This window comes from Sinohyriopsis cumingii, chromosome 2, assembly GCF_028554795.1.
Source record: "Sinohyriopsis cumingii isolate HCF-2022 chromosome 2, ASM2855479v2, whole genome shotgun sequence".
Lineage (NCBI taxonomy): Eukaryota > Metazoa > Mollusca > Bivalvia > Unionida > Unionidae > Sinohyriopsis > Sinohyriopsis cumingii.
Genome location: NC_142962.1, coordinates 137,097,623 through 137,124,828, shown reverse-complemented (window position 1 = coordinate 137,124,828; position 27,206 = coordinate 137,097,623). Strand labels below are relative to the sequence as shown.

The 27,206-nt window shown below is 33.6% G+C and overlaps 1 protein-coding gene across 1 annotated transcript in view; it reads right to left on the bottom strand.

Annotated features, from left to right (window-relative positions):
* The window catches only part of LOC149805912 (uncharacterized), a 273,589-nt gene that overhangs the window by 147,149 nt on the left and 99,234 nt on the right, over positions 1-27,206 (bottom strand). Inside the window, exons 65-80 of the mRNA XM_089934933.1 lie at positions 26,475-26,657; positions 25,474-25,602; positions 24,536-24,724; positions 23,770-23,901; positions 21,036-21,221; positions 20,297-20,443; positions 18,783-18,980; positions 18,139-18,270; positions 14,410-14,595; positions 10,967-11,095; positions 9,406-9,597; positions 8,343-8,483; positions 5,674-5,859; positions 4,160-4,297; positions 2,386-2,571; positions 652-783 (exon numbers count right to left, since the gene is read on the bottom strand). Coding sequence (XP_089791059.1) covers positions 652-783; positions 2,386-2,571; positions 4,160-4,297; positions 5,674-5,859; positions 8,343-8,483; positions 9,406-9,597; positions 10,967-11,095; positions 14,410-14,595; positions 18,139-18,270; positions 18,783-18,980; positions 20,297-20,443; positions 21,036-21,221; positions 23,770-23,901; positions 24,536-24,724; positions 25,474-25,602; positions 26,475-26,657 — 2,586 coding nt within the window. The remainder of the gene's footprint in view (positions 1-651; positions 784-2,385; positions 2,572-4,159; positions 4,298-5,673; positions 5,860-8,342; positions 8,484-9,405; positions 9,598-10,966; positions 11,096-14,409; positions 14,596-18,138; positions 18,271-18,782; positions 18,981-20,296; positions 20,444-21,035; positions 21,222-23,769; positions 23,902-24,535; positions 24,725-25,473; positions 25,603-26,474; positions 26,658-27,206) is intronic.

Here is a 27,206-nt window from a genome sequence, read left to right as displayed (position 1 = left end):
CATTAATGCATCTTACTTGCAAAATCTTTAACACAAAACTTTATTGAAAACAGCTGCATTACCAACATTTGAAAAGTAATGACTCTGACCATGCTTAACCAGGTCAGATAAATATCTGTAACACAATTTTTATTACCTATTTATCCATTTCTTGAAAGATATGCTCTTGAAAATCATTTAGGTATGTCAAATTGAACATGACAAAAAAGGCAAACATTTGGTAGCTGGAATTCAAAATTAACACTTCAGACCAGAAATCTATGGAACTTGTCAAGTCTAAAGTTAAAACACTAAGACCATAATTTTTAAGAAATCATATTTACACCAAATCAAACTCTTCAAATCTGAGAATTCTAAATAAAATTTTAGAATCATGAACAAAGAATTTCATCCATTTATCATAAAGTACTCGAGAAACTTGAATTTCTTTTATTTTGAATCAGACTTTAATTTAGAACATTATAATGACGAAACCACACCAACGAACCATTACATTATTCATCTGATGAATAAGACCAACTATCACATTTACAAAAAAATTTCAACTATTGATAAATATCTTTGTGCTATAAGTACTTCTTTGAAATTTCATCAGTCTGCTTATCAATGGAGAAATGACGAATGTAAATTTATCTTGAGCAACAATCTTACCGTATACTGTGTAGCCAATTCATTTAGGACAGATCTGGTCAACTGAACTGCACCTGTACTGGGGTTCACAGAAAAGATGGTAGTTGATAAATCGTCTCCAATAGCAGTGTATGTAATCTGATTGAATGGTGGCTGAAAATAAATTATAAAAATACAAAAAGTTATAAACTGCTTTCCAGTTCATGTATCCGAAGAGAATCCTTATTATTTATAATGAAGGCAATATTGTCAGAGATGCATATACCCCAAATCTCTCCACTGCAATCATGACAAAGCTCTTTCACTACTGTCTGTCACTATGACACTTTGTAAATATATGTGACTTTTTATTTTGTCAGAGAAAAGAGGAGTCACTAAACAAACTGATAGGCAAAATACTATATAGAACATGAAAAAAACTAGCCTGAAAGTCTGATCAAAAAGACAGCAAGTAATATTATTCTGTTAAAGACTATTATGTGAAAGCAAATAAAAATGATGAAATTTCAACTTAATATTTATGACTTCAATGTATACAAGTGAGTGTCTGTCTGTGCATCTGTCAGTATGTGTAGGGGTGGGCAAATCCATTTGCCTGACTAGGGCAAAGTCAAATTCAACTCAGGCTAGCAAAAACGGAGTCTTCATGTAGACTAGTGCCTAATTATAATGCTTGCCAATTAAAGAGCCTGGCCAAATTACTGGTCAAATGAAATGTGTCAAGCTTGCAGACCCTCCAAGTCAGCTTGTCAAAGATTGGCTTCATACATATCACTGATTACAAGGTAATGTTTTAATGACTGTTAATGACACTCAAGATTTCTGTTACAGGTGTGTTTGGAAATAAATGGTACCAGTGAATAGCTATGTAGATTCTGTTATATGTGTGTTTGGAAATCAATGTACCAGTGAATAGCTATGCAGATTTCTGTTACAGATGTGTTTGGAAATAAATGGTACCAGTGAATAGCTAAGTGGATTTCTGTTATATGTGTGTTTGGAAATAAAAGGCACCAGTTAACTGCCATGTGAATTTCTCAAGTGGTGACTATCATCTGGTGTTTAATATACTGTAATTACAAAGAGACAAATACATGCTTGCTGTTTGGAAAATAATTAGACTACATGAATAAAAACAAGTGTTCTCAAGTCAATCAGGTGTGTAAATAAATAAATCATTAAAAAAACCACTCTCATTCTAAGAAAAGCTGTTGAAGCGGTTAAAAATATGAGCCTGTTAGCATATTTATCTTTAGATCCATCATGCTCTTCTAAGCATCTATGCATTTTATTCTCCATTCAATCCATTACTGTTTCTCATCTATATATCTACATGTACTTTCATGTCTGAAACATGATTATTGTCATTAGTTTTTAATATGCAAACATGAAAAATAGAAAACAAAATAAACTGATAATTTGTACAAATTAAAAGAACACCCAAAATTTATACTACTTTATTTTTTAACTTACAGTATGAAGTTGTCACATTTTTAAGCAATCTCAAATCTTCCACATGCATGTTCGATTTTCCAGTTAGCTTGTCCTGAGGCTGAATTTGCATACAATTTGTCCAGCATAGGTAGGCAGGTGTGAGGTTTAAAGGTAAGTCAGCACAATCTTGGCTATAAAGTGCTAATTAAAAGTCAAGTTTTGAACAAGATATCTGAAATCTCAAAATTCTATGGCATCAAGTAGTACAAAATTATCAGAAATGAATGTATCATAGAGTAAACATATTTCATGAACACAAACCTGGTCAGGATCTGTGGCAGTAGCCTGGAAGATGTTGACATTTATAGGCTGGGTCTCGGAAATGTTGGTGACATTATCAAGGTTTATAAATGTTGGAGGACTTCGGTTCCTGATTACATTAATCCTGACAGTTGCTGGAGGAGAAGACAGAACTGGTACACCTTCATCTGATACAACTACTGTCATCTGAGGAAAAGAACATGACCAAAGCCATTGAATGTCTGTGGAAGGCAATATTTAAACACTCTTTTCCTGAACAGATTCATCAAAGCAAATGTTTTAATTTTGGTTATTTTTTTTATTATTACCATCTGAGAACATAAAATCATCCTCTAAATCTTCTATTTTATCCAAGAAATTACATAGCTATTTAAAATCTTGACAATAAGTTTTTTAAGGGATCTGAGATCATCAGCAGTAGATTTTTTCTTTAGCCTACTGTTGTTACAATCATTTATTATCCTTGAAAAATGAACATCAGCAGCAAAATCTCCAAATTAGCAACAAATTAAGGTTAAACAATAAGGCATTGATTCTTGTGTTACATCAAAATGATGATTTTTTTTTTACAGCAAGTTCGACAAGAAAATAAAAGGCCCACATGAGCCTGATTATTGCTCTCCTGGCTTATATAACTTAACGGCTGATCACTTCACTAAGAAGACTTATGTAGTATTGCAAGAACACATTATATGAAAACTATCACTGACAAAAATTTTTATTATTTTGTAGTTTTCACTAAAAAAATTAAATTAAAAACAAATTCATATGAAACTGAGTTAGTGCAAAATTCGTATACATCAAATCATGTAAGTTGGCAGATACCTGTATGTGGCTCATGCTCATTATGAAACCCATAGAAAATCTTGATGACAAAAGCCAATATTTCAAGTTTGACCAAAATCAGGTAAAATATATGACATTAAGAGTGGCAGCAAGCTAAGCAAATAAGATGTAATGTGTTAATTTCATTCATTATCAAACTTGTATAAGATCTGGATGATTCAGCATATATTTCAAGTCTGATGAAAATCAGAAATACAGACTCTATATCAGTAACAAGCTCAGAAAATCAGATGCAAAACTTATTAATATGATCTTGCTCATTATCAAACTCATCTAAGATCTTCATGATAAAAGCTCACATTTCAAGTTTAATCATGCAGTAAAGCAATACTGTGCAGTGTAGTCTGCAAGATCAATCTCTTCTGAAATAGAGGGACAAGCTCAGTCAATCAGATACAAGATCACATAAGAAGTATACATGATCTTGCTCATTATCAAACCCGTCCATGAACTTAATATTATAAATATATATTCCAAGTGTTATTAAAATGGATCAGAAATATGCATCTACTGTGATAACAAGGTTAGCCAATCAGGTGCAAATTCACCTCATTCATATGCATGAATCTTGCTCATTATTGAACTTGTATGAGATCTGGATGATTCCGAGTTTGACTGAAAAAAGTGGATCAGAAATATGGACTCCTGTGTGGTAACAAGCAACTGTTTATGGCAAGAAGCAAAAAGCACAATTTTTGATGCATGAAAAATGCAAAGACATACCATAAGTTCACTTGGCATTATGAACAGGTGAGAGAATTATTTTTAATCAAATATAAAACGTAAATAATTAACCTTTCAATCATAAAGATATAAAATGTTTCACAAGAGTTTCTGATGTTTGGTTATGCTACAATTAATACAAAATTTAGGAATTTCACACAAATTAATTAAAGTTTCTGAAAAGATGCACAAAATAATATCTTACCGTGTACGAGTCATTGCGACATGGCTGGAACAGAAGGGACAGTTTCAAAGAAATTTCTCCAGTCTTCTGGTTGATCTGGAAGCACTGCTGGGATGAAGCATCGCCAGTGATTCTATAGTCCAACACATTGTTGGGAGCCTGTGAACACAAAAATAATGACATTCAGAGAAAGGTAGGTACATTTAGCCGTACATTTTGGGGATTGTCTTGCTACAAACTTTCTTGATTTTTCATTAAATAAATGTCATGAACTTGGTTGCAGACTTGTTGACAATGTTCAGGAAGAAACTAAAATCTTTGTGATTAAATACAACCTTGCATGGTAAGCATCTGCCATTTTGTAACACAGAAACTGTAACCCAATTGGTACAAAAATTCTGTTATTACTACACTTCAAAATAATTCATCCAATGCATCAATCATCTTCTTACAGCAATTATTTAAAAATAAAACTTTGTATACTTTGTGGTGTTATCAATGAGTGCATTTCAAATAGTGACACTCACCCAATGACCTTAACAGATACAGGCAATCTGGGTCTATACCTGTTTGAGGTGTTATCAATGAGTGCATTTCAAACAGCCACACTCACCAAATAGCCTTAACAGATACAAGCAATCAGGGTCTATACCTCTTCTAAACAATAATATCGAATGCTGTAAATTAAATTTGTTTAAGATTTTGTCACAATAAAGGTGTCTGCTAAATTGGGCTGAAATCCAGTAATCATTGGTAAAGTAATGCTGCAGAAACCAAGGTCAGGAGAATGGGAAATCCAAGGGACATGATGTAAAGGAACGTTGGAAATCAAATCAATTTAATGTCAAATTAATATAAAACTACATACGAAATTTGTTGAAAGTGCAATATTTCTCAGAAAAGATCAAGTGATTGCTGATTATAGGTAACCAATGAAATACAGAGAAAAGAAACAGTGCTGTTCCACATTCACAAGTCACATGCTTCACTTTGTAAACAACGTTTATAGCTTTCAGTACAATTAAGCAGATGATATTCACACAGAGAAGGAACCTACAAATGGAACTAAAGTAGGGGCTTGAATATTAATAATTTATCAGTGTCTTTTAAGGACTTCAAAATAAAAATGCTCTATTCCATCAGTGGACTCCAGATTTCTTTTAGGCAATTAGAGAACACTTTTTTTCGACAAGCCAGATGGGCAACTTAATTAGCATACAGGAGGGACCAGATCTACATCAATGGGACCCTGGGCATTGAGTTATCTGACTATTGATAGGTTTGGTTCTTTATAGCCACTGACTCCAAGATCTCTGCTACATGTTCAGAATATATAATTGCCAATGTTGCTAATGACAATGGTATTCCTTCTTCAACAAGACAAAATCTAAAAGTTTATCTTACAAAATCACAAAATAACATAATAACACAAACAATTCTTTCTTTTATCAAACTACACCATAATACTTTTTCCAGCTTCAAGATAGCTCGAAATGTTATTCACAAATTTCACACATTATTTTTTATAAGCTCACCAGTGGATCAGCATCCGTGGCATTGATGTCAAGGATAACATCACCAAGATCACGTGTTTCATAGATGGTCTGAATATATGAATTTGGCAAAATGCTGGGAGTATTAAAGTTACTGCGCACAGTGACAACCACGACTTTGGAATCAGATTTTGATGGAATGCCAAGGTCATAGGCTTCAACTCGAATCTGAAATATAAAAATTCAAGAGTAAATAATAATGGCAAGATTATATCATTGCTTGTAGTGGCAAGGAATTTAGAATATGGATTCATCATTCATTGTTTTGCATGATAGGGAACATTAAAGGGAATCATGAAGTGTATGAAAAAAACTGTTGACAACTCACATACCAGATAAAACTTATTACATCTCAGTGAGAAATGAAACCTTATAACAGATATCAAAAACTTTGCTTACAGGATTACACTCTCAATTTTAAAGCAAAAGAATAACAAAAGGCACAGGGGCCCCTAGTGGCCGAGTGGTCTAAAGTGCTCTCCGTTATGGATCACTGCCATCTCACCTCTGTCTGCGTGGGTTCGAGTCTCGGATTCAGCCAATGTGGGTATGTGAGAAAGCTTGCCAGTAGCTTCTCGTGGGTCGGTGGTTCTTTCCGGGGTTTTCCTGGATTCTTCCTCCACCATTAATACTGGCCGCCATGTATAGCCTATCATGTGCTGAAAAATGGCGTTAAACCCTACAACAACAACAACAACAACAAAAGGCACATCTAAACCAGTCCAATAAGTGTATCCAATTCCATAGAGATATCTTATTTAAATGGTTTTGGAGTTTCACCATGGAAACTAAAGTGTGGCTAATGAATGGATAGACAAACAAACAAATGAAAACATTAAAAATACTGAAAATGAGGAACAGTGAATAGCAAAAGGTAAATCACTAGTCTAATAGGTGTGCCGTATTTCATACAGATATCTGAAATAGTTTTGGAGTTTTGCCCTGAAAAGTGAAGTGTGGCTAATTGGTGGATGAACAACAAAAAATAAAAGAAAAGCCTTCAAAATACTGTAACTGGAAAACTGTGAATAACAAAATGTATATCTAAAATACTAGTTTATGTGTGTAAAAAATTTCAATGACAGAGTTACCTTGAACAGTTGTGAAGTTATGCTCCTGAAACTAAAGTCTAATTGATGGATAAATAGACTGATAGAAAGATGCATGAAAATATACTGAAAGTAAAGAATTGTAAACAAAAGTCATATCAGGATCACTACTCAATATGTGTATGAAGTTTTGCAAAGAAATCTTCACCACTAGCCCAGTATGTGTATGAAGTTTCAGACATCTTGACCCACTAGTCTAATATGTGTATGAAGTTTCTAAAAGAAATCTTGACCAATAGTCCAGTATGTGTATGAAGCTTCACAGAGATATCTTGAACACTAGTCCAATGTGTATAAAGTTTCTAAGAGAAATTTTGACCAATAGTCCAGTATGTGTATGAAGCTTCACAGAGACATCTTGAACACTAGTCCAGTATGTGTATTCAAGTTTCAAACATCTTCACTGCTAGTCCAATATGTGTATGAAGTTTCAAAGAAAATTCTTCACTGTTAGTCCAATATGTGTATCAAGTTTCAAACATCTTGACCACTAGTCTAATATGTGGATGAAGTTTCAAAGAGAAATCTTCACCAAGAGTCCAATATGTGTGTGAATTTTCACAAAGACATCTTGAACACTAGTCCAGTATGTGTATCAAGTTTCAAACATCTTGACCACTAGTCTAATATGTGGATGAAGTTTCAAAGAGAAATCTTCACCAAGAGTCCAGTATGTGTGTGAAGTTTCAGAGATATCTTGAACACTAGTCCAGTATGTGTATCAAGTTTCAAACATCTTCACTGCTAGTCCAATATGTGTATGAAGTTTCACAAAGACATCTTAAACACTAGCCCAATATGTGCTTTCATTGTTATTGTTGCTTGTTTTTGTTGTAGAGTTTAACGCCATTTTTCAGCACAAGATAGGCTACACACGGCAGCCAGTATAAATGGTGGAGGAAGAACTCGTGAAAACCATGGAAAGAACCACCAACCCACAAGAAGCTACTGGCAAGCTTTCTCACACCCACACTGGCTAAACCCAAGACTTGAACCCACACAGACAGAGGTGAGATGGCAGTGATCCATAACTGTGAGCACTTTAGACCACTCGTCCACTCGAGGACCCTTCAATATGTGTATAAAGTTTCACAGAGACAGCTTGAACACTAGTCCAATATGTGTATGAAGTTTCATGGAGATATCCTAAATGGTTTGAGAATTATACTTTGCAAACAAAAGTATGATTAATGAACGGTACGATGGACTGAAAAATGGACAGAAACACCACCAAAAATATAAAGTGAAGAAATTTGAATTACAAAGGCACAGCTGTACCATAAGTCTAATATGTGAGATAATCTGAAACAGTTTGTTATTCTCCTGAAATCAAAATGTTTACAGAATGAGATGTCAATAGCTATACCCTCCTGTATATTACATACTAAAGAAATGAAGAAGAAAAAAAGGAAAATGAAGGGCATCTCAAAATGTAGGGGATGGGGTGGGAGAAGAGCACTCTGAAAAGGGGCCAATGTATTTCTTGAATAGAATTGAAAAACAAAAGCATCAGAGCACTAAATAGGGATATGTCTGACTTACCCTGAACTGATCAGCAGTGGTGTTAGATGTAGACAGATCTCGTGCGATAGTTATCAATCCTGAGACAGAATCTACAGAAAATAATCTTATTGCATCATCATCTCCAATGATCCTGAATCGTACTGTTCCAAAAGGAGTGTTCTGCAATTAAAGAGTTGTATGCTTAAGCCTCAGTGTGAATCAATTGTATTCAAATCTACCAACTTAAAATAACTTTGGTACAAAAAATACTATAGTTCAACTTCTTTATGTACAGTGGTAATACCTGGTCTTATTTTCAATCAAACATTTAGATGAAAAATCTTTGAGAAAGAATGGAAGGACTCATAAATTCATATGTATGTTTATGTGAAGAGTGTGCTTGGGTCTGCATTTGCTGAGAGCATCAGAAGGATAAAAATCCATTATTTCCTGATGTTTTCATTGACAAATTTCAATTAAGAAGTTATATGAGACAGTAATTATTGAGAATAAACATTTTTATAATTGCTCTTTCCTCAAAAACCTGATTACAAGGAAGACATGGAAAATAGGTTAAATTATGAGTAAATAAACATAAGAATTTCAAGATAAAAATAATTAGCACTTAAGCTTTCATTAGCACAAAAATATATTTGAAATATGACTACAAAACTGCTTACTCTTAACATAAAAAAGCTTGTCTGGCTAATTTGCTTCATTTTCTTTTAACTTATATTATATAAATATAATTACTTTTCTAACACTCAGAAATGAATTTGCGAAAATGTCTGATGATGCTGTGAATATTCCAAGTGTTGTTAGAGAAGAGAGTAAATGGTTGGTCTGTAATAAATGTTGCTTGTGTGCAAACCACATATGAAAGTGCATAATTCTGAGGGCTGTAAAAATAAAACAGATCAATGGTACTGGCATCTATTTCCAAGCATTATTTCAGCAATGCCAGTTACGTATATATATTATATAGAAAAAATTGTAAATGACCCAGGTTCTGTTACTTTCATTGTACACCTTTACAGCAACCCATAGTAATTCTGAATCAGTCATGCATATTTCTAAAGTATTTCTTAACAACGTGACTTACTGCTGGGTCTTGATCCTGGGCTGTAACAGTGTAAACCTGTGTTCCAACACCAAAGTTCAGCTGCAATGTGGCTGTGAAGACTGTGTTGGTGATAACAGGTGCAAAATTGTTTCTTATGATAGTAATAGTAACATTTGCCTGGGTAATGGCTGATCTTGGTGGACTACCGCCATCTTGGAGGGAAATAAATGCCTACAATCAAGAAGCACATATTACTGTGTAATTTAAATACTATACATGTTTGCTTTTTCAAAATTAGCTTATAAAAATAAAAACTAGTACTGTTCCTATCAATAAATGTGATCAAGAATTAAACAACTTCAGTAAACCAATCAACTGGTCAAACTTTGGATGAATCTCATTCTATGTTGTTTCGACTGTTTTGGACTTTACTTCTAGTTTACCATTTATTAATGTAGTGGGTGACCTACCATTCACATGTTGGCAAAAACAAATTAATGAAAATATCTGGTTATTAACTTTTCCAAAATTATATTTTTTCTTTGGAAAGTGAAACTAAAATTTCAGATCAAAATTGCCATATTAGAAATTGCTGTATGATATTCAGCAAGATTATAATCTCTCAAATAAATGCAAGAAAGTTAAGTGCTTTGGTCATGATGCCATACGGAAAAATCAAATGCTGTGAATTCATTAATTTCTGTGGCCATTAATTTGTGTAGTTTTTTGAAAATTACATTTTTGTAGGTACTTAAATTGTGTACTGTGTAACAGTTCTGTTTCCAAAGAAAAATCATTGTTCATTGATTCTTTGACAGTGACATTCAATTTCTTTCACTCTTTTTGTCATCTTTTTACACCTGTTTACCATGTGTTTTGTCCTTATGTTAAAGTACCCTCAAGCCAATAGCCCCAAAAATGCAGAAAAGAATGAAAATATCTGCTCTTTCTCAATCACACTCTCCATCGATATTAAATTAAAATGTTTCCTGCTTGGTTAAGTACAATGACATAATTATGAATAAATTAATAAAAATGTTAAATAATAATCAGGAAAGAATCTTTATTGATTTTAAAGAAAATGAGAATTTATTAAGTGTCTGTGCAAACAAAGATTTCTTGTGACTGACACAAGATCTTGGCAACACAAATTTACACAATGGATGTGTCTGTGGAATGCATTGACCCACAAGCTGCAGTTTTTGCAATTGACTTGTGGGCAGTAAGGGGTGCACTGAATAGACTTCCCAAACATCATAGAAAAACATGTTTTGAATCAAAAGTTCTACCACAAGAAATGGATATGAGCCAATAAAAAGTGACGTGTTTCTGGGTCAGAAATTTTCTGTTCAGGTAACAGAAGAGATCAACATGCAGCAGGTTGGTTTCATTCCAAGCATCATAAATTGCTTTAATTGACAGACTTTCATGAGATGCTCGTGTTTCAAGATAGACTGTCATTTTTTTCAGAATACCATGATAAATGAGACCCCAATTTATGACTGCAGCACAAACACTATCCATCTTAAAATCAACTGATGGTAATACATAATTACTATATAAATCTAAGCAATCAGAAGAAAAAGTTACTGTATCTTACAATATATGTGTTCTTTCCACTGTTCAGAAGAGACTGCTTCACAAATATTCTTCCAGCACTGTCAACACCAAAGTAATTGATTGTATCTGCTTCCCCGGTCATTGTGTATTGCAATGTATTGTATGGAGCCTGAAATTGAAAGTTTGGACTACAGGTACATTATCTCTTATCCAAATTCTGTTTATCACTAATTTATAATGAATGAGTCAGGTATGTATCACTGTGAATGGCTAAGTCAGGTATGTGTCATTGTAATTTATAATGAATGGTCAAGTCAAGTATTCATGTTCTATATGTGATAAGCACAATACCACCTCATCTTGGCTATTTACTCTATAAAAAGGATACCATTCTATAATCTGAATCATAGCCTGGTGCTCTAAAGCTTGTCTATAGAGTCTTCATTCAATAAATTTGGCCAAATGACTATATATAGAACAATGCTGATTTGCAGAATATCTAAAGTTACTATACCAAATCCTCATTCAGAAACAGTAGATTGAAGGGTAGCATTGGATGCTTTGTCTGTCCTTTTACTATGCTTAACACATATGTGACTAGGAGGCAGACAACAGTACAGAATACTTTCTTTCCAACTGTATGAGTAAATCCTATTTCTGTAAGATTTGGATATTAAAAGGTTGTCACATTTAATATTTGCAAAGTTGTCAGCATGGATAGGGTATCCGAAAAGACGAAATTTGCCTTGTAATTCAAAGATCTTAATATGGCAGTAACTTCTACATTAAAAATGGAGGCTTTTTCCAGTAACTGAAAAATAAAGGCTTTATCTAGTAAATGAATCATGTGGATGTGATTGAAGGTCCCTATTTTATTGAATTCTATCTGAAAAACAAGAAGGACTTTTTAATTGCCAAAGAAATATGAGAGGCAGTGATAACCAAGTTTGTCATTTGGGAACACAGGATTCTGCATCATTGGCAATTAAGACTCAATGTTGACACTCCTAGATCAGAAAACATTCATATGCCCAAAGGTGGAACAAAATTTGGTTTATGAGTGCACAGATTAGATTATGCAGGAAGAGATCAATTAGAGAACAGTTTGGTGGTGTACTAAAGAGCCAGTTTCATTCATCTGAGAAAAATGATGACTGAATTGTAAGATATTCTGAATGAGATGTTCTAAATGCTCCCACGCAACGTCCCTGACTGTGTATTGAATGTTCTAAATACTCCCAGGCAATGTCCCTGACTGTGTATTGAGTGTTCTAAATACTCCCAGGCAATGTCTCTGACTCTGTATTGAATGTTCTAAATGCTCCCAGGCAATGTCCCTGACTGTGTATTGAGTGTTCTAAATGCTCCCAGGCAATGTCCCTGACTCTGTATTGAATGTTCTAAATACCCCCAGGCAATGTCTCTGACTGTGTATTGAGTGTTCTAAATGCTCCCAGGCAATGTCCCTGACTGTGTATTGAGTGTTCTAAATACTCCCAGGCAATGTCCCTGACTCTGTATTGAATGTTCTAAATGCTCCCAGGCAATGTCCCCGACTCTGTATTGAATGTTCTAAATACCCCCAGGCAATGTCCCTGACTGTGTACTGAGTGTTCTAAATGCTCCCAGGCAATGTCTCTGACTGTGTATTGAGTGTTCTAAATGCTCGCAGGCAATGTCCCTGACTCTGTATTGAATGTTCTAAATACTCCCAGGCAAAATCCCTGACTGTATATTGAATGTTGTAAATGCTCCCAGGCAAAGTCCCTGACTGTGTATTGGATCAAGCATCTGCAGGTAGAAATTAAAAACAGATCCAAACACAATTATTCCATAGTCAAATTTAGACCTGACTATGGTCCCTTCAATGTTTGTAATGTCAATGTTTGGTATGGAATTAATAAAATTGATGTTGCCCAGCAAATGTCTAAATCAATAATGTGTAATGGAAGAAACAAATTAGCAATTTGAAGGAGAAATCAGAGATTTAAAACGATCATACAAACAAAAACAAAGTTACATAATAAAATAAAGCTGGTTACAAGCATTAATGCTGTAAAAAAAAGAAGTCCCAAAAACCATGTTATATATGTGGATCAGTATAATCTGAACAAGACCTGGACATCTTTGTGTATGCATGTTAATTTCTTTACAATGAAACAATTACTAAGCTCACACAGGAATTCCTACACAAGAAGTTTGCAATGCTGAATTACAGCAGGTTATTAATAGCTAGTGATGAACAAGGTGCTATAACAATTTTACCATTTTCTATAAAAACATTGTTCTTATTTTTAAAACTGTATATGAACATTACTTTTTATTATTCAATAAAAGAAGTTGACATCTTGCATCCAGTCTAATCCAGAGTCTGTATAGCTATAACATACTGATACATCAAATGCAGACCTACCAACCCTTACAAGACTGTCTCAATAAGGCAGCTGATTTTTTTGTTGTAAATTTGACCAGTTTTCAGTCAGGTGTAACAAAATATCATGTACTACTATTGTAAAGTTGGAAAAATTGTATTAAAAAATTTGGTATTCAAAAAACTGATGCAGTGGTGGTAAACATTATGTTCAACTGAAAAGTTTGTAAAGTACATGCAAATCTTATTTACCATTAGTACTGTTGCATATACTTCAGTTCCTAACCCTGTGCAGCTCAATGGCTTGTTTCTATCTTTCAAGTTGACATAATCCTTGGAATATTTTTTCCAGTTCGCATCACAATGGACAATAATGTCTCCCACCACAAAATAAACGTAATTGTATCCTGTTATGCTTTTATTCACAAGAATCTGAATATTCTTTTTTATTCTTGTGTACTGATTATTAACAGTTTAAAGAGATCTATTTTCCCTTTTCTTTTCAACACGTATCGCTTGCTGGATGCCATTTGTTTAAATTCTATAATTAACAGTTTGATCATGCAGATGCTTTTCATGAAAAAATATATGTATTTTAAAGCATCTGAGTTACTATTGTAAAAATAGACTGACTAAATCCACTAAATCTGATAGGAAACCCGGATACAAATCAAACACAGATGAGCTAATTATCTGGATTTTATCACAACAATCATATTTCCATAGTTTGTGCTTTTATTCCGCAAGTCTGTGATTTACGGTTCATTTTCATAAGACTTATGGTAAAATCGTAAGGGTTAGCAGGTCTGCAAATGGCATTGTATCATTGTAATGATCCCCATGTTTTGGGATTTAAACAAAATATTGATCTTATGAAGGTGGACATTCTTAAGGTACATGGTTATCCACCCAAGTGCAATGCTTCTTCCTCCTGGTTTTCTGCTTCCCTCCACCATTAAGACCACATCACAATAAAATCAGAGCTTTTGGAAACAGGTTATATATATATATTATCAGAACGTGTGATTACAATAACATGAATAAATAAGAAACTTTGAAGAAATAAAAGCATCAAAAGGAGCTGATAAAGCATTTGGTAACTAGAGTCTTACATTTGTATCACTGTCACTTGCAGCCAGTGTGAGAATTATATCACCATAGCCACGGGTCTCCTGGATTACAACTGTATAGGCAACCTGGCTCCATGCTGGATCATTTAAGTTACGGTTGATTGTTACCATGGCTGTTGCCGTATCACTTAAAGGTGGTGTACCCCCATCAGTGGCGACAACTCGAATCTGAAAGGTGAGTCAGAATGCAAGTTGAATCTAAAATAAAATACTGTAGTATCATCAAATTTCGTGGGGGCCTATTTACATGGTTTTTGTTGTTGCCCCAAACCATGAATTGAAATCCCCAATGAACAATGAGCTACATAGGATGATGACACCTCCTTCCATTTTCTTAGTGTTTCATTTCTAGAGATTAACACTGATACTAATATTTGATAAATCAAGATCTATACTGTAATCTGGTAATTAAATATTAGCTTTTGCATTTGTTTGTTTTATTTTTATTTTAACCTTTTGAAACAAGAGTTATAAATCATTTTATATTCTTTCAATGCACAAGTTTAAGAAGGTATCCAATAGCTGTAATTTTAAACTCACTGCCTTAAATTGCTATGTGAGGTAAGGATAGAGAGAAAATAGAGAAAAATGATAAGGTATTTAAACAATAGTAATACTGAAAATGAAAATAAAAATAAATAAATGGATCCTTCATGTGAGTACAACTGTCGTTGAAACGTTTAAATCCTTCTGAAAGTATATTTCATTTTATCCATGCATTTTTAATCCAAAAGAACAATAATCCTGTAAAATACTATAACTATTTCTTGGAACACTATTATTAATGAAATACTATGTATATACACTAATTACAGCAGAGTATTAAAGCTCACACTTCACAGATTTGTGGACAAAGAACAGTATCAACATCATTTCAATCAAGTCTCATGTACTCAGAAATACTTCTCAGGTAAATAATCCCCAAATTACTGAATTAAACAAGCCCAGCTTTCTCAATACCACTGATAATTAGGTCTGAACTTTCACTCAATGTCACATGAGTTGCAATTATCCATTCAGTGTGAACTTGCTTGATTAATGAGGTTGCAAGGTTTACTAATACTGTACACTGATTATCACAAGTAACATCTTTTTCCATAATGGTGCCCATGACCGGTTTAGTATACCACTTGTGGAAGTGTGACTTTAATTCTTCTTTGTAATCTTTATTTACTGTCAAGTCTAGTGGTTGAAGTCGGTCTGTACAAAAGACAGGCACAAACATTTGCTTCCTGATAAGCAAGCGCCTGCATTGTGTTCGCAGCTTCTGATGGGTTAGGAACTCCAGAAAGTGAGGGGGGCGTCTAAGCTGAATTTTACCGCACTTAAGCCACTGTGTTAATGCCATGATCATCAGAAAGTACTGATGGTGCAACTTGATGGACAGTGGTTTAAGTTAGAGATCCTTTATACGTACTTTAATAACTGATTGGCCTAGTGCTGTTGACTGCGTCAGCTTCCTTTGATGTTAAGCACTCAAATGAAAACATGGCGAAAGTGTTAATCTTTACAGGTTCTTTATTTGTACTCATAGAGATGGAAGTATTGTTTTAGTGTTGTTGGCTGTGTCGGCTTTGACTGATGTTATTCACTTGGTCAAAAACACGGTGTAAGTATTGAACTTGATAGGTCTTTGATTTGTGCTCATACAGGTGGTAGTATTGTTTTAAACATTAAAGTGACTGCCGTTTGCATCAGCATAGTTTTATTCTGCTGTATTCTTTATTTTGGGTATCTGTAGAGGTAAAAACCATGAAATTAAATACCTATTAATATGCAAACTTTGACAGCAAAACACAAATTTAAGTACCCATGAAAATGCCTTTGTATTTTTACAAAACCACAAAAATTAAGCCCAATGAAAATAAATAATACTACAGTAATATATACGAAGATCTTTCAGTTCTAAATGTCATTTCCCAACCAAAACATAAGCTACTAGCATTAGGTACATTGCCAGGGGCTCTGATCACTACATTTGGCTCCAAAGAGACTTACCTTACCTGGGGAACTCGAGCTGAAAATAATGCTGAACAATACCTCAAATCTAAATTCTTTAGTCTCAACAATACAAGCAACATCTCATTTAAAGACCTAAACTTTGGATTGGCAAGGGCTATAACTCTGCCCGAAATGGAGTAGATCAGAAGAAAAAAAACCTACAAATGGTGCAGCTAAGTTCAAATCAAACTGCACCAAAATATACTGAATGGTTCATTAGCTAAACTGATTACATGCATAATTCCATATAAAGATATGAAACTGATGATAAGGGAAATAAATCTGTCCAAAATGACAAACTTCATAAACGACACACTTAAAATCAAAGAGAAAATCTTTATACCCAAGTTCATCAAAATTGTTTGAATGATGCTTGAGCTAGGCTGATCACATGGAACATTCCAAGTTTTAATGTGAAGACAAGAATTTGCTTGACAAGAGGCATAGCTCAGCAAAAAATGGACAGGACAAGACTAAACCCATAAAAGGTACATGCAAATATGTGGGACAATAATCCTACAAATTAAATTGAATGGTTTAAGAGTTAACCTGGTTTCATGAATAAACTCAGCATAAATGGTCATGAATTTAATTTCCTCACATTAATAATGATGTTATGTATCTTTCTCAAATATCAGAACTGCAATTTATGTTAAACTGGTATATAGCTGTATTATCAGTTACAAAGTACTTTGATTTAACAAAATAAATATGAATTCAGCTTGCAATGAGTGGCAGTACTTCTATATATAACCATGTTCATCGGGCTACACCAGGGGATATATACAGGATTCATTCAACATCTACTAGTTGAAATCAACATCAAAGAAAAATCTTCAACCATCAAAACCAAGAAAAGAGCAATTTAAAAAAAGCTTCCAATACTATGGTACAGTTCTGTGGAACAAGCTTCCTCTGCACATAAAATCTATTGAAAATATTAGTGTTTAAGAAGAGATATTATGAATATGTATGTGTTACTAATTGTTTATAATTGAATTTAGTATCTATAATAAAAAGACATGTTCAAATAAAAAGTAATTACATGTATCTCATGAATAATGTACATTGTTAAATTTTTTCTTACGAGGGCCTCAAGGGAAAAGTCTTGATGAAATGAGTGACCCTCTATAAATAATCTTCTTCTTCTTATTATTATTATTATTATTATCATTACACTGAATATGGGATCAACATGTTTATGTCCCTTCCCCAAACCACCAGTACAAACTACTTAAATTTCCATTAATATTATGTTGTTTTAATGCAGAATATTGACATTGATATTTCTGCCAATGGATGAAATGACTATATCTATTTTTATTTTCAAAATTGGAATCAGTGTATATGTGTATAAAACCACATACATGGCAAGAACACTATTATCTATACACTATATTATTAACTACATGCTTAACTTTCATATTTACTCAAAGTGCTGATTAAATGAATAGCATTAATTGGCAAATATTTAAAATTCAGAATATAACAAGCTGTTGACTAATAAGAAAATACTCTCATGCAAATAAATGGAAAAACTTTAAACCAAATATAAACATCAATTATTCTGTTCTATCTTAGCAAAAGGAAATTTTACATTTAATTAGAAAAAGATGATGTTGTACAGACTTGGGAATACGCATACACAAAGTTAATGAAGTTGCCCTGTGGGAGTTGGGGCTGGGCATTTATAAAAAAAAAGGTACTTACAGTGTAAGTGTTGGAATTTGTAGTGGCCAGTGATGTTCTGGTTGTTATGGTGCCAAGAGCTGGGTTGATGGAGAAGAAATTGGTGGCATTTCCATCCCCAATGATGCTGTATGTCACCGTATTAAATGGCGCCTAGTAAAAAAAACATTCACATGATTTCAAAGTATGCAAAAAGGCAATGCAATGTAAAGCAAACAATAATTTGTTTAGTAGTATTGCTCAGCATTAGATAATTGATATAAATCTTTGGATATAAATATTACTCTTCACAAATATATTTGAAACCTTTTAAGGTGGATTAGCTCCCCTTTACAAATTCAATAAACAGCTGCATTCAGCAACAATTAAAATTTGGCATAGTAATGGCTTCATGACACAAGTGAATCATTAAAAAAACCGATCGCTTTTAGTTACATAAACAATTGCACTACTTCATATTAAATTTGAAATGAATAGTTTCAATTAATGTATCTAAAAAGAACTTTATATAATCAATTCCAAAGAACAATGACAACAACTGATACAAATAAGAATAAAATAAGGCAAGAAAACTGGAAAATCCATTATAAATGAAATGATATTTTTAATTTTTACGATGAAAGGTTGTACTGGCTAGAGACATGACAGATTAATATGGACTGTACCCTTGAGTCAATATCTGTAGCTAGGATTCTGTTGTTGACCTCTACATTAGAACCTGTTGTAAATGGAACTTGAACACTGTAGGTTTGTTCATTCTGGAATTCAGGTGCATATAAGTTCCTGTCCACATTGATGACAACATTGGCAAGAATGTCTGAAGTTTGTGCAGGAGTGCCACCATCAGTAGCTCTAACTGTGAACTGCAAACAAATAAACCTCAGTTATCACTATCTGCATTGTCACAAATCAAACCTCCATCTTCCACTAAAGATTCTTCAAAGAATCAAACACATCATATAATATTGTGTCTGAAATACCCCAAAAGATCTCCAACATGAACTAAAAAATACCTTGTTTGGACAGCTGCCCAGCTACACAAAATACCTATTTAGAAGTTACTCCCACTTTTGAAGCCACCTCTGAAAGAAACACTCTTACCAGTTAGCTCACACCATTCTTTCTGTTTGTTCCTAGCCAGTATGAACTCCAAAAAGCCAGAACAGATTATATTTTAGTGCAGGCCCATCTTACTGTTCACTTCACCATTGAATCAAACATTACAAATTACAAACCTCTATCCAATGTCTAAATCATATTTATGCAAAAGGCCATTTGTCTAAATGTTTGTTTAACTGAACAGAAAATGCTGCAATGGGTCAAAAATAGGAAAATGAGTAAGCATCAGGGAGAAAGAGAGAGAATATACTTGTCTAGCTCTTCCATTTATGATATATGTAGTTTATTTTTGCATAGTTTAATATAAGCATAATTATTCTCAACATTAACTACCAGTCTTCTGTCAATAACCACGTTTTACATCTCTCTCAATTAATTACTGTGCTTGTGAAGTGTTTTTTTCCTTTCATCAACACAATTTGGTAGACATGGTAGAGGTTTCAAGTTCATAATTCCTGATTCCATATATCCTAAGTGAAAGTAATCCACGATGTTTGGTTGCTTTAGATGATGGACAACCTTAGTTATTATGTGGAAACTAAATTGGAAAAAGACAAAAGGACAAAAACTTAACATAATACATTCTGCCTTATGTTAAGTGCATATGAAATATGAAGCAGAACTAAAGGCAGAACTATCTCATTGATGCGGGAAACTGCAGAAATGGTAAGCAATGTGTAAAATTACTTCCAATGCTGAGCAAATTACAACCATTTCTACCTGCCAAAATTATAATTTTCTTTTATTCCCCTGTCTTTTCTTTTTCCCCATTTTGAAGTTCATGCATATAATATAGAAATCATAAATTTATGAATAGGAAGTTCATGAATCAGCCATCAGGGGGTTGTTGATGCTGACATCAAAATATGAAATGGGTTCAAGTAAGGCTGGTACATAATTTGCTGATCAATATAATCCCCATTCAGACTAAATTCTTCAATACCTGGAGTGAAAATGTATCTCTTAAAACCTTCAATACTTACCCAAAATAGAAATTGATCAATTTTAAATGGTGGTTTTTATAATAGGAGAAAAGAATTACACTTATAGTTTTACTTACTCTGTATGTTAGAGTATTGAAGTTGTCATCATACAGTTGTCTTCTCACTGATACTGCCCCAGTATCTGCATTAAGACTGAAATATACCTGACCTTGCCCATTGCCAGTGATATCAGTCCAGCTGTATGTTACTTTGTTTTGTGGAGACTGTTATAAAGATAAATAATTATTACCACTCATACTTTGCATAAATGAACATTTTAAACAGGTCTCTTGTGTAAGTAAATTAACAATGTAGTGGAAAAATCACAGAGTGAGATGATTACATAAAACTATTTTCTCTCCATCTAATATATGCATCCTTAATAGAAAAGCAGTGTGGATAAAACCTTTCATGCCCTTTTGGAAAGGTACAGGCAAATATCAAAGAGTGTGACTTAATACATTTAGAATGTGAATGATTACTTTTTATTAACAGCAGATATCAAAGAATGTGACTTAATATATTTAAGATGTCAATGATTACTTTCCAAGTACAAGCCTAATGGCATACATTAAATAAAAGCATAAACATACTAACGTTTACCTGACAAAATAGTCACCACTCAAAATTTATTTTAAAAAAACAACTGGATTCTTCAAGGTTTCAAGGTTATGCTAAATGAAATTCAACGACTGACCCTACTTAAATTATTTTTATCTATAAAGGTTATCTTATTAATTAATTGTCACTGCAACACAAAGGCATGGTATTATGGTTCAACCTTGAAAACAATGTAATAATTCAAAGTTTATTTACCAGTCTATCATTATCAGTGGCTGTAACTGTCAGTACAACAGTGTCTACAGCAAGAGTTTCCAAAATTGTTGTGTTGTAGTTAGTCGGATTGAAGACTGGCTTCTGTAGATTTCTCAGGATATTCAGTAGAACTGTTGTGGTGGCTGAGCGAGATGGTATTCCACCATCCCGAGCAACAATTCTGGCCTGTTTGTAGAAAAATAGATTGTATTTTACAATGTCAAAGACAAATAGTTTGTATTTTACAATTAAACACAGCAGAATCAAATAATTTTCTATTAGAATCTTATTTGTTGTACAGTCGAACCCACTTATCTCGACCTCGGTTAACTCGCCAACCCTATTAAGTCGACATTTTTGAAGTGGAACTGCCAAATTCTCTCTTTGTCTTAGCATTTTCTCATCGGTTATGTCGATTCTTTTATGTCGCCGAACCCTAATATCTCGAGCACAAAAGAAGGCCAAATTTGCCACTTAACGTCGGTTATCTCGATCCCCATGACCAATCGCTTTGTTTGTATCGACAATCCTATCTTAGCAGTGCATTGTTACATCATAATCTGCTTATGCTGACATCTGGGCCGAGTACTGTATGCTGTGACAGTCAATCATGCTACCGTATTATACCTACAACTGGCCAACTTCTGAAGACGTGAATAGAACAGATGAAATTAATGGAATGGCTAATCCTTCTGTTTGTTGGCTGAGATATGATAAAAAGTTAAAACAGATGTTCTATGATGTATGTATCAAGGCAAAGTTTGTCAATTAATTTACAACTGGCTGTGATATTTTGAAGAAGGAGTATGTCACCAAACATAAATCCAGGCAGTGTAAATATTATTTGTGCATTTTACTCATTGATCTTATCCTTTTGCCATCAATCCCGTGTTACAGTTACAGAGACTTAAACTCCGCAAGAAGAAATAGCAAACAACAAATAAACAAGTTTTGCATAATTAAAAATAATTATTTATTTCTCAAAATACAGGAGTGAAAGAATCCCTATATTGGGTGTTAACTTAGGCTACAGTAATATATACAGTCCAATATTGCCAGGTGTTGACTCGTGTAAGTTTCTTTCGTGGGAATGGAGATCCTATTTTGCAAGAACACGGTCTTTTGATAGTAACCGCGTGTACGATACTTTTCAGAGCTGTGTCAGAGTGAAATGACTCGCGAATTTAATTTTGACACTGGTTAGCTTTTTGTAAAAACGAACTACACCCCGCACGTTTTTTGTGATTTTGTGAGCGATCTTTGTGTTTGCAATGTTGGAGAATATAATAAAGGTTTGTATCGAGAATCGACGGTGGTTTGTATTGTATACTGGTAAATCTCTGCTGTTAGTTGGTGCACATATGCCTTTTGTTGTTAGCAAACATGTATGTACATTTTTATAGCATGCCGATCGCTTCATCAAACAAATCGCGGCAACGCTGTTGTGTTAAAAAACCTCCAAAAACACGTGCATGTACATTCTCATTTATTAACGCACATCATGTACATAAAGAAATTTCAAGCACATGTTAATATATTGCCGCCATATTGGTTTTCGTTTATCTCGATCATCGGTTATCTCGACGCATTTTGGCAAACCCCTAGGCCGGCGACATAACCGGGTTCAACTGTATATGTACCGGTGAATGTAGTGATTGTGGATTTGTATGCTGTCCTTTTTTCATTAGCAATATAAAAATGAACTGAGCTCTAATTTCATCATTTTCTCAATTCAACAAAACTACCATAGCTTAGGATGGTTTTCCTATCCCTCCCACCACATTTAATCTGTTATTCATTGGCTAGAATAAGGCCCTGGACCAGTGGGTCCCAGTTAGTGACAAGGCTTGGATTGGTTGTGGCAGGTCATCAAACTGTATTTATCTTTTTCTATTATCTATTTTCAGATCCATGTCTGAAGTAAAACATACAGACATATTATTATGCATGTGATTTGTTCAAATAATGATGACTCTAATATACAAATGAAAACAATGACACCAACCTTGATTTTTGTTTCTACTTCAAACCATGACCTTTGACCTTATCTCAACTTCATGACATAGCTCTTATTTACTTATCAAATCTATAAACTGCACATGATAATTATATAATTTCTGATGCAAGTAATAGGCATATGGATTTAAAATCAGAGATGTTAACCCATCAGCATATTTGTCAGGAATTAGAGCATCAATATTTTGGAATCAAAGCAGCATGTCCAGAATAGTACGTTCATTCAATGTAAAGAACCCTATGCTATTATATTGCAATTTTATGTGAGCAGATATATACCTGAATAAAGTCAGTAAAAATTTAAGTCCTGCAAGAATGAAGAGTGTATCAATTACTCCAATTCAAGAACCCTGAAATCCTTCAACAATTTTGGCCCAAAAATAACAAGAGCCTAACTGACTGGTTTCCTGTCATATACATTCTGTTTTTGCACTGAGAAATTACAGCTTATTCCTAGTCTATCATATTTATACTGGAACACTTTTCTCCAAATCTGTCAGAATGTATCATGTAAAAAAATAAAATAACCCGATATAAAAAATTTCACTAAAAGTTAATAACAATTACGCTGTATCTGAAATAGCTTACATGTCTACAAATTTTCACGTGAATCAGAACTCCAATCTATATTATTATCAATGTTTTTCCTTTTCAGTTCAGGATGATATAATAGATCCTTGAATGATTTATGAAGCCAAGAATTCCAAGCAATACTTACAACATACTGAAGATTGTTGGTTGCAATCAGTGATGAACGAACTCTTATTTCTCCTGTTGTATCATTGACCTTGAAATATGTGGGTGCCTGATCATCTCCAATCATTTGATATGTGATTGCAGAATAGGGTCCCTGTGAAGCAGAATTAGGATAAAGAATTTAGAACATGCCAAGCCATCTCAAAATCTTAAAAAAACATACTGATTGTGAAATAAAAATATGTAAAAATGGCTCAACGTCTGACTGTAAAAAGATGAATCACGAATAATTACACTGGATAATGCACCATCTTCTCAGAAAATGTTAAATGCTATAATTTACCTGGGGTGAAGACATTTTGTCAAAATCAAGTTGTCCACAGACAAATAAATTAAAAAGTTCACTTGTCCATTTAAAATCCCACTTTTAAATGTTTTCATTGTTAAAATGAATAGTGGAAGACAGGACGGTTAAAATATTTGGTTTTATTGAGCTTCTGTGACATGTAAAATATACTGGAAATTTCAACTTGTGGTATTAATGGACTTTAATGATCAGTGTATACAAAACTAACAAGAATGCATTCTTGGTCTATAACTGCTGAATCAGCACTAGCATCTGAAAGGATGGATACAAATTTAGCTCTAGATATTTTATCCTTGACATTTTTCAGTAGGACAACAGATATATAATGTCTCTCCATGAAATAAAATTCTTTCAGCTCTTATCCTTTTCTTTTGTTTGCCTATCATGCAACGTAATTACAAAAGGTGCAAGACTTTCATACCGGAGGATCATTGTCTGTGGCTCTAACTGTCAACACCGAGAACTCTACGGGGGCATCTTCTCGCACATCACTTGTATAGGGCCCAATAAAAATAGGACTAAACTGATTTCTGTCAATGTTAATCAGCACTTCAGCCAATGACACGCTTGGGCGATTTGGAATCCCATTGTCAGTCACACGAACATATATCTGATGAGAAAGAAAAATGATTTTAGGTCATTTTATATGGATCTAGCATCTTGGAATTATAGGCATATGCATCTGAGGGAGCTTAGGACTAAGAGCCTCAATAAAACCTGAAAATCATGGCATTTTGCATTAGCAAACTTATGTCCCCAAGCCTCATTCTGTAATCTTTACTTTATAAAAAATACAAATGGTCACAAAAATCTGAGAATGTCGAACTTCAATCTTTTAGAATAAAAATTTCAAAATGAAACATTTAAGTAGTGCAAAGAAATTCATAGATTTACAAGCACTCTGTGGCACTAAGATTGGTGAAATGTGTATTAACTGAGGACAGTATAATGAAGTATACAAAAAGAGCATCCTTTCAGAAAATATTTATGAGTATGCAGATGTCCATTTTATTTTACTGACTGAAATGACTAAATATACTTCGAACCTTCAACCAAATAAGTAAAGAAAAATGTATCCTGCTGAGTAAATTGAAAATGTAAAAATGAAGCCAAACACAAAAATAGAGACTGTTGAGTAAAAAGTTTTATTTTCAATGTAATCTCGATATCCAAGTGATTTTTTTAATACAGATGCAAGATATTTACAAAAGATTTTCAAACTGACTGTACAACTTACATTTATAAGGACCAATTTTTCTTACTACTTAGTAGTTCATATGATATATTCCTCAACTTTATTCTTAACTTTTTAATTAATACTGTTACTGTGCATGTCCATGACTTTAAAATTCTGATTACCGTATAGGAGTTAGCCGGTGCCTGTGTCAGGGACCTGGTCACTACTAGGAGCCCAGTATTTGGATAAATGAAAAAGTAGTTCTGTCCTCCAGCTGGGTTGGAGTTCTCAATAGTGTATGTCAGGGAATTCTGAAAGAGGAAATAAGTTTTACAATAAATGTACAATATTTATAACTGTGTAGTACCCCATATTTGGATACATTTGTGCAATAAATAATTTCATGTTTTACAGATTTTAGAAAAATGCAAACATTTATTTTTGGCAACTGTGTAATTTTCTAAGACAATTCTGGCATAACAGTCGCAGAAAACGTTAAATGCCTAAGATTTCTTACCTGGAAGAAAAATGTTTTTAAAATGTAATGATTTTCCTTTAATTATCTATGCAAAACTATTTTTATTACCATGAATTCTTTTTTGGGTGGTCTGGTAAAAAATTGTATGGATTTCATTGTTGGTATTTAAACCATGAACCTGGAAGACCCACCAAACAGTAATTCTACTGTGGGAATAATAAAAACGATTTCCAAATCCATGAATTTATGTACCAGTGAAAATGTAATTTTTTTATAAAACCACAAATTTGACAAGTATGAGAATAAATGAATGCACAGTACATACAAACACTGCATATCTGAGACAGAGCTAATAAGCTTGAAGTATATGGGCTTAGAATTAAGCCCACCGGGAAATATATGACAATCAATGAGAATTATTTACACAACATTTAAAACTCAAAAAAATGTTTCACAGAAAAATTACTTATTTTCTGTCAATGAGGTATCCAGTTTAAAGATATATAAAATGTATGTGCTTTCACATCACATTCTGTGTTATTGCCTTGCTGTAAGATATGTTTTTGCCATGCAATATGATTTCTTCGTGCTGGAAATTATGCCTATATCGCATAGGCAAGACAAAGCCTGATTGTCTTCTGCCTGAATAGCAACAAGACATTTCTCATATAATCTGAAAACCATGAAAAATGTGGACAAACTTACTCCATCTGGATCTGAAGCACTAATCTGCACTAGACTGACACCAACATCATAGTTCTCATTAATATTTCTACTATAAAACAGCTGGTTAAACACTGGGGCATTTGGATTCCTGTTCACTGTGATGGAGATGTTGGTCGCTGCTGTATCAGTCGGCAAGTTGGCATCATAGGCAATTAAGCCAAGCTGAAAAAGATAAGTCAAATTAGAAAATGAGAAGGTACATGAGTATCTTATTAAAATATACCAAGTGGAACATATAACTTGAATCCAATTAAATAATTTGATTCAAAACCCAACTCATACTTTGGAAAATGCAAACGAAGAATGGTCTTCAAAACCACGAAGAAACCAAATAAGCCTCAAGAAAATCACTAACATTAGGACAACAAATTATAACCAGAGTACGGATGGTACATGACAAGCACATCTTTTAACCTTACCCTACTAATGACCTTGATCTCTGACTTACAGACTTGACTATTATATGATAAGGTGTGGACCTGGGTAAAATTTGATCAACATATTGTAGGGATTTAAAAGTGACAGACTTGATACAAAAACAGGTCAGTAACTTCAAATTGTCCCTTGTGATTTTCTACCCCGAGAGCAGGGGGGATGACTGTCAATATGCAAAACACTGTCATGATATATAATGGGTTAAATTTCATTAAAATATCTTCAATTATAATTGAAAGTTACACATGTACATGTACTTAGGTCACTGATTCACAT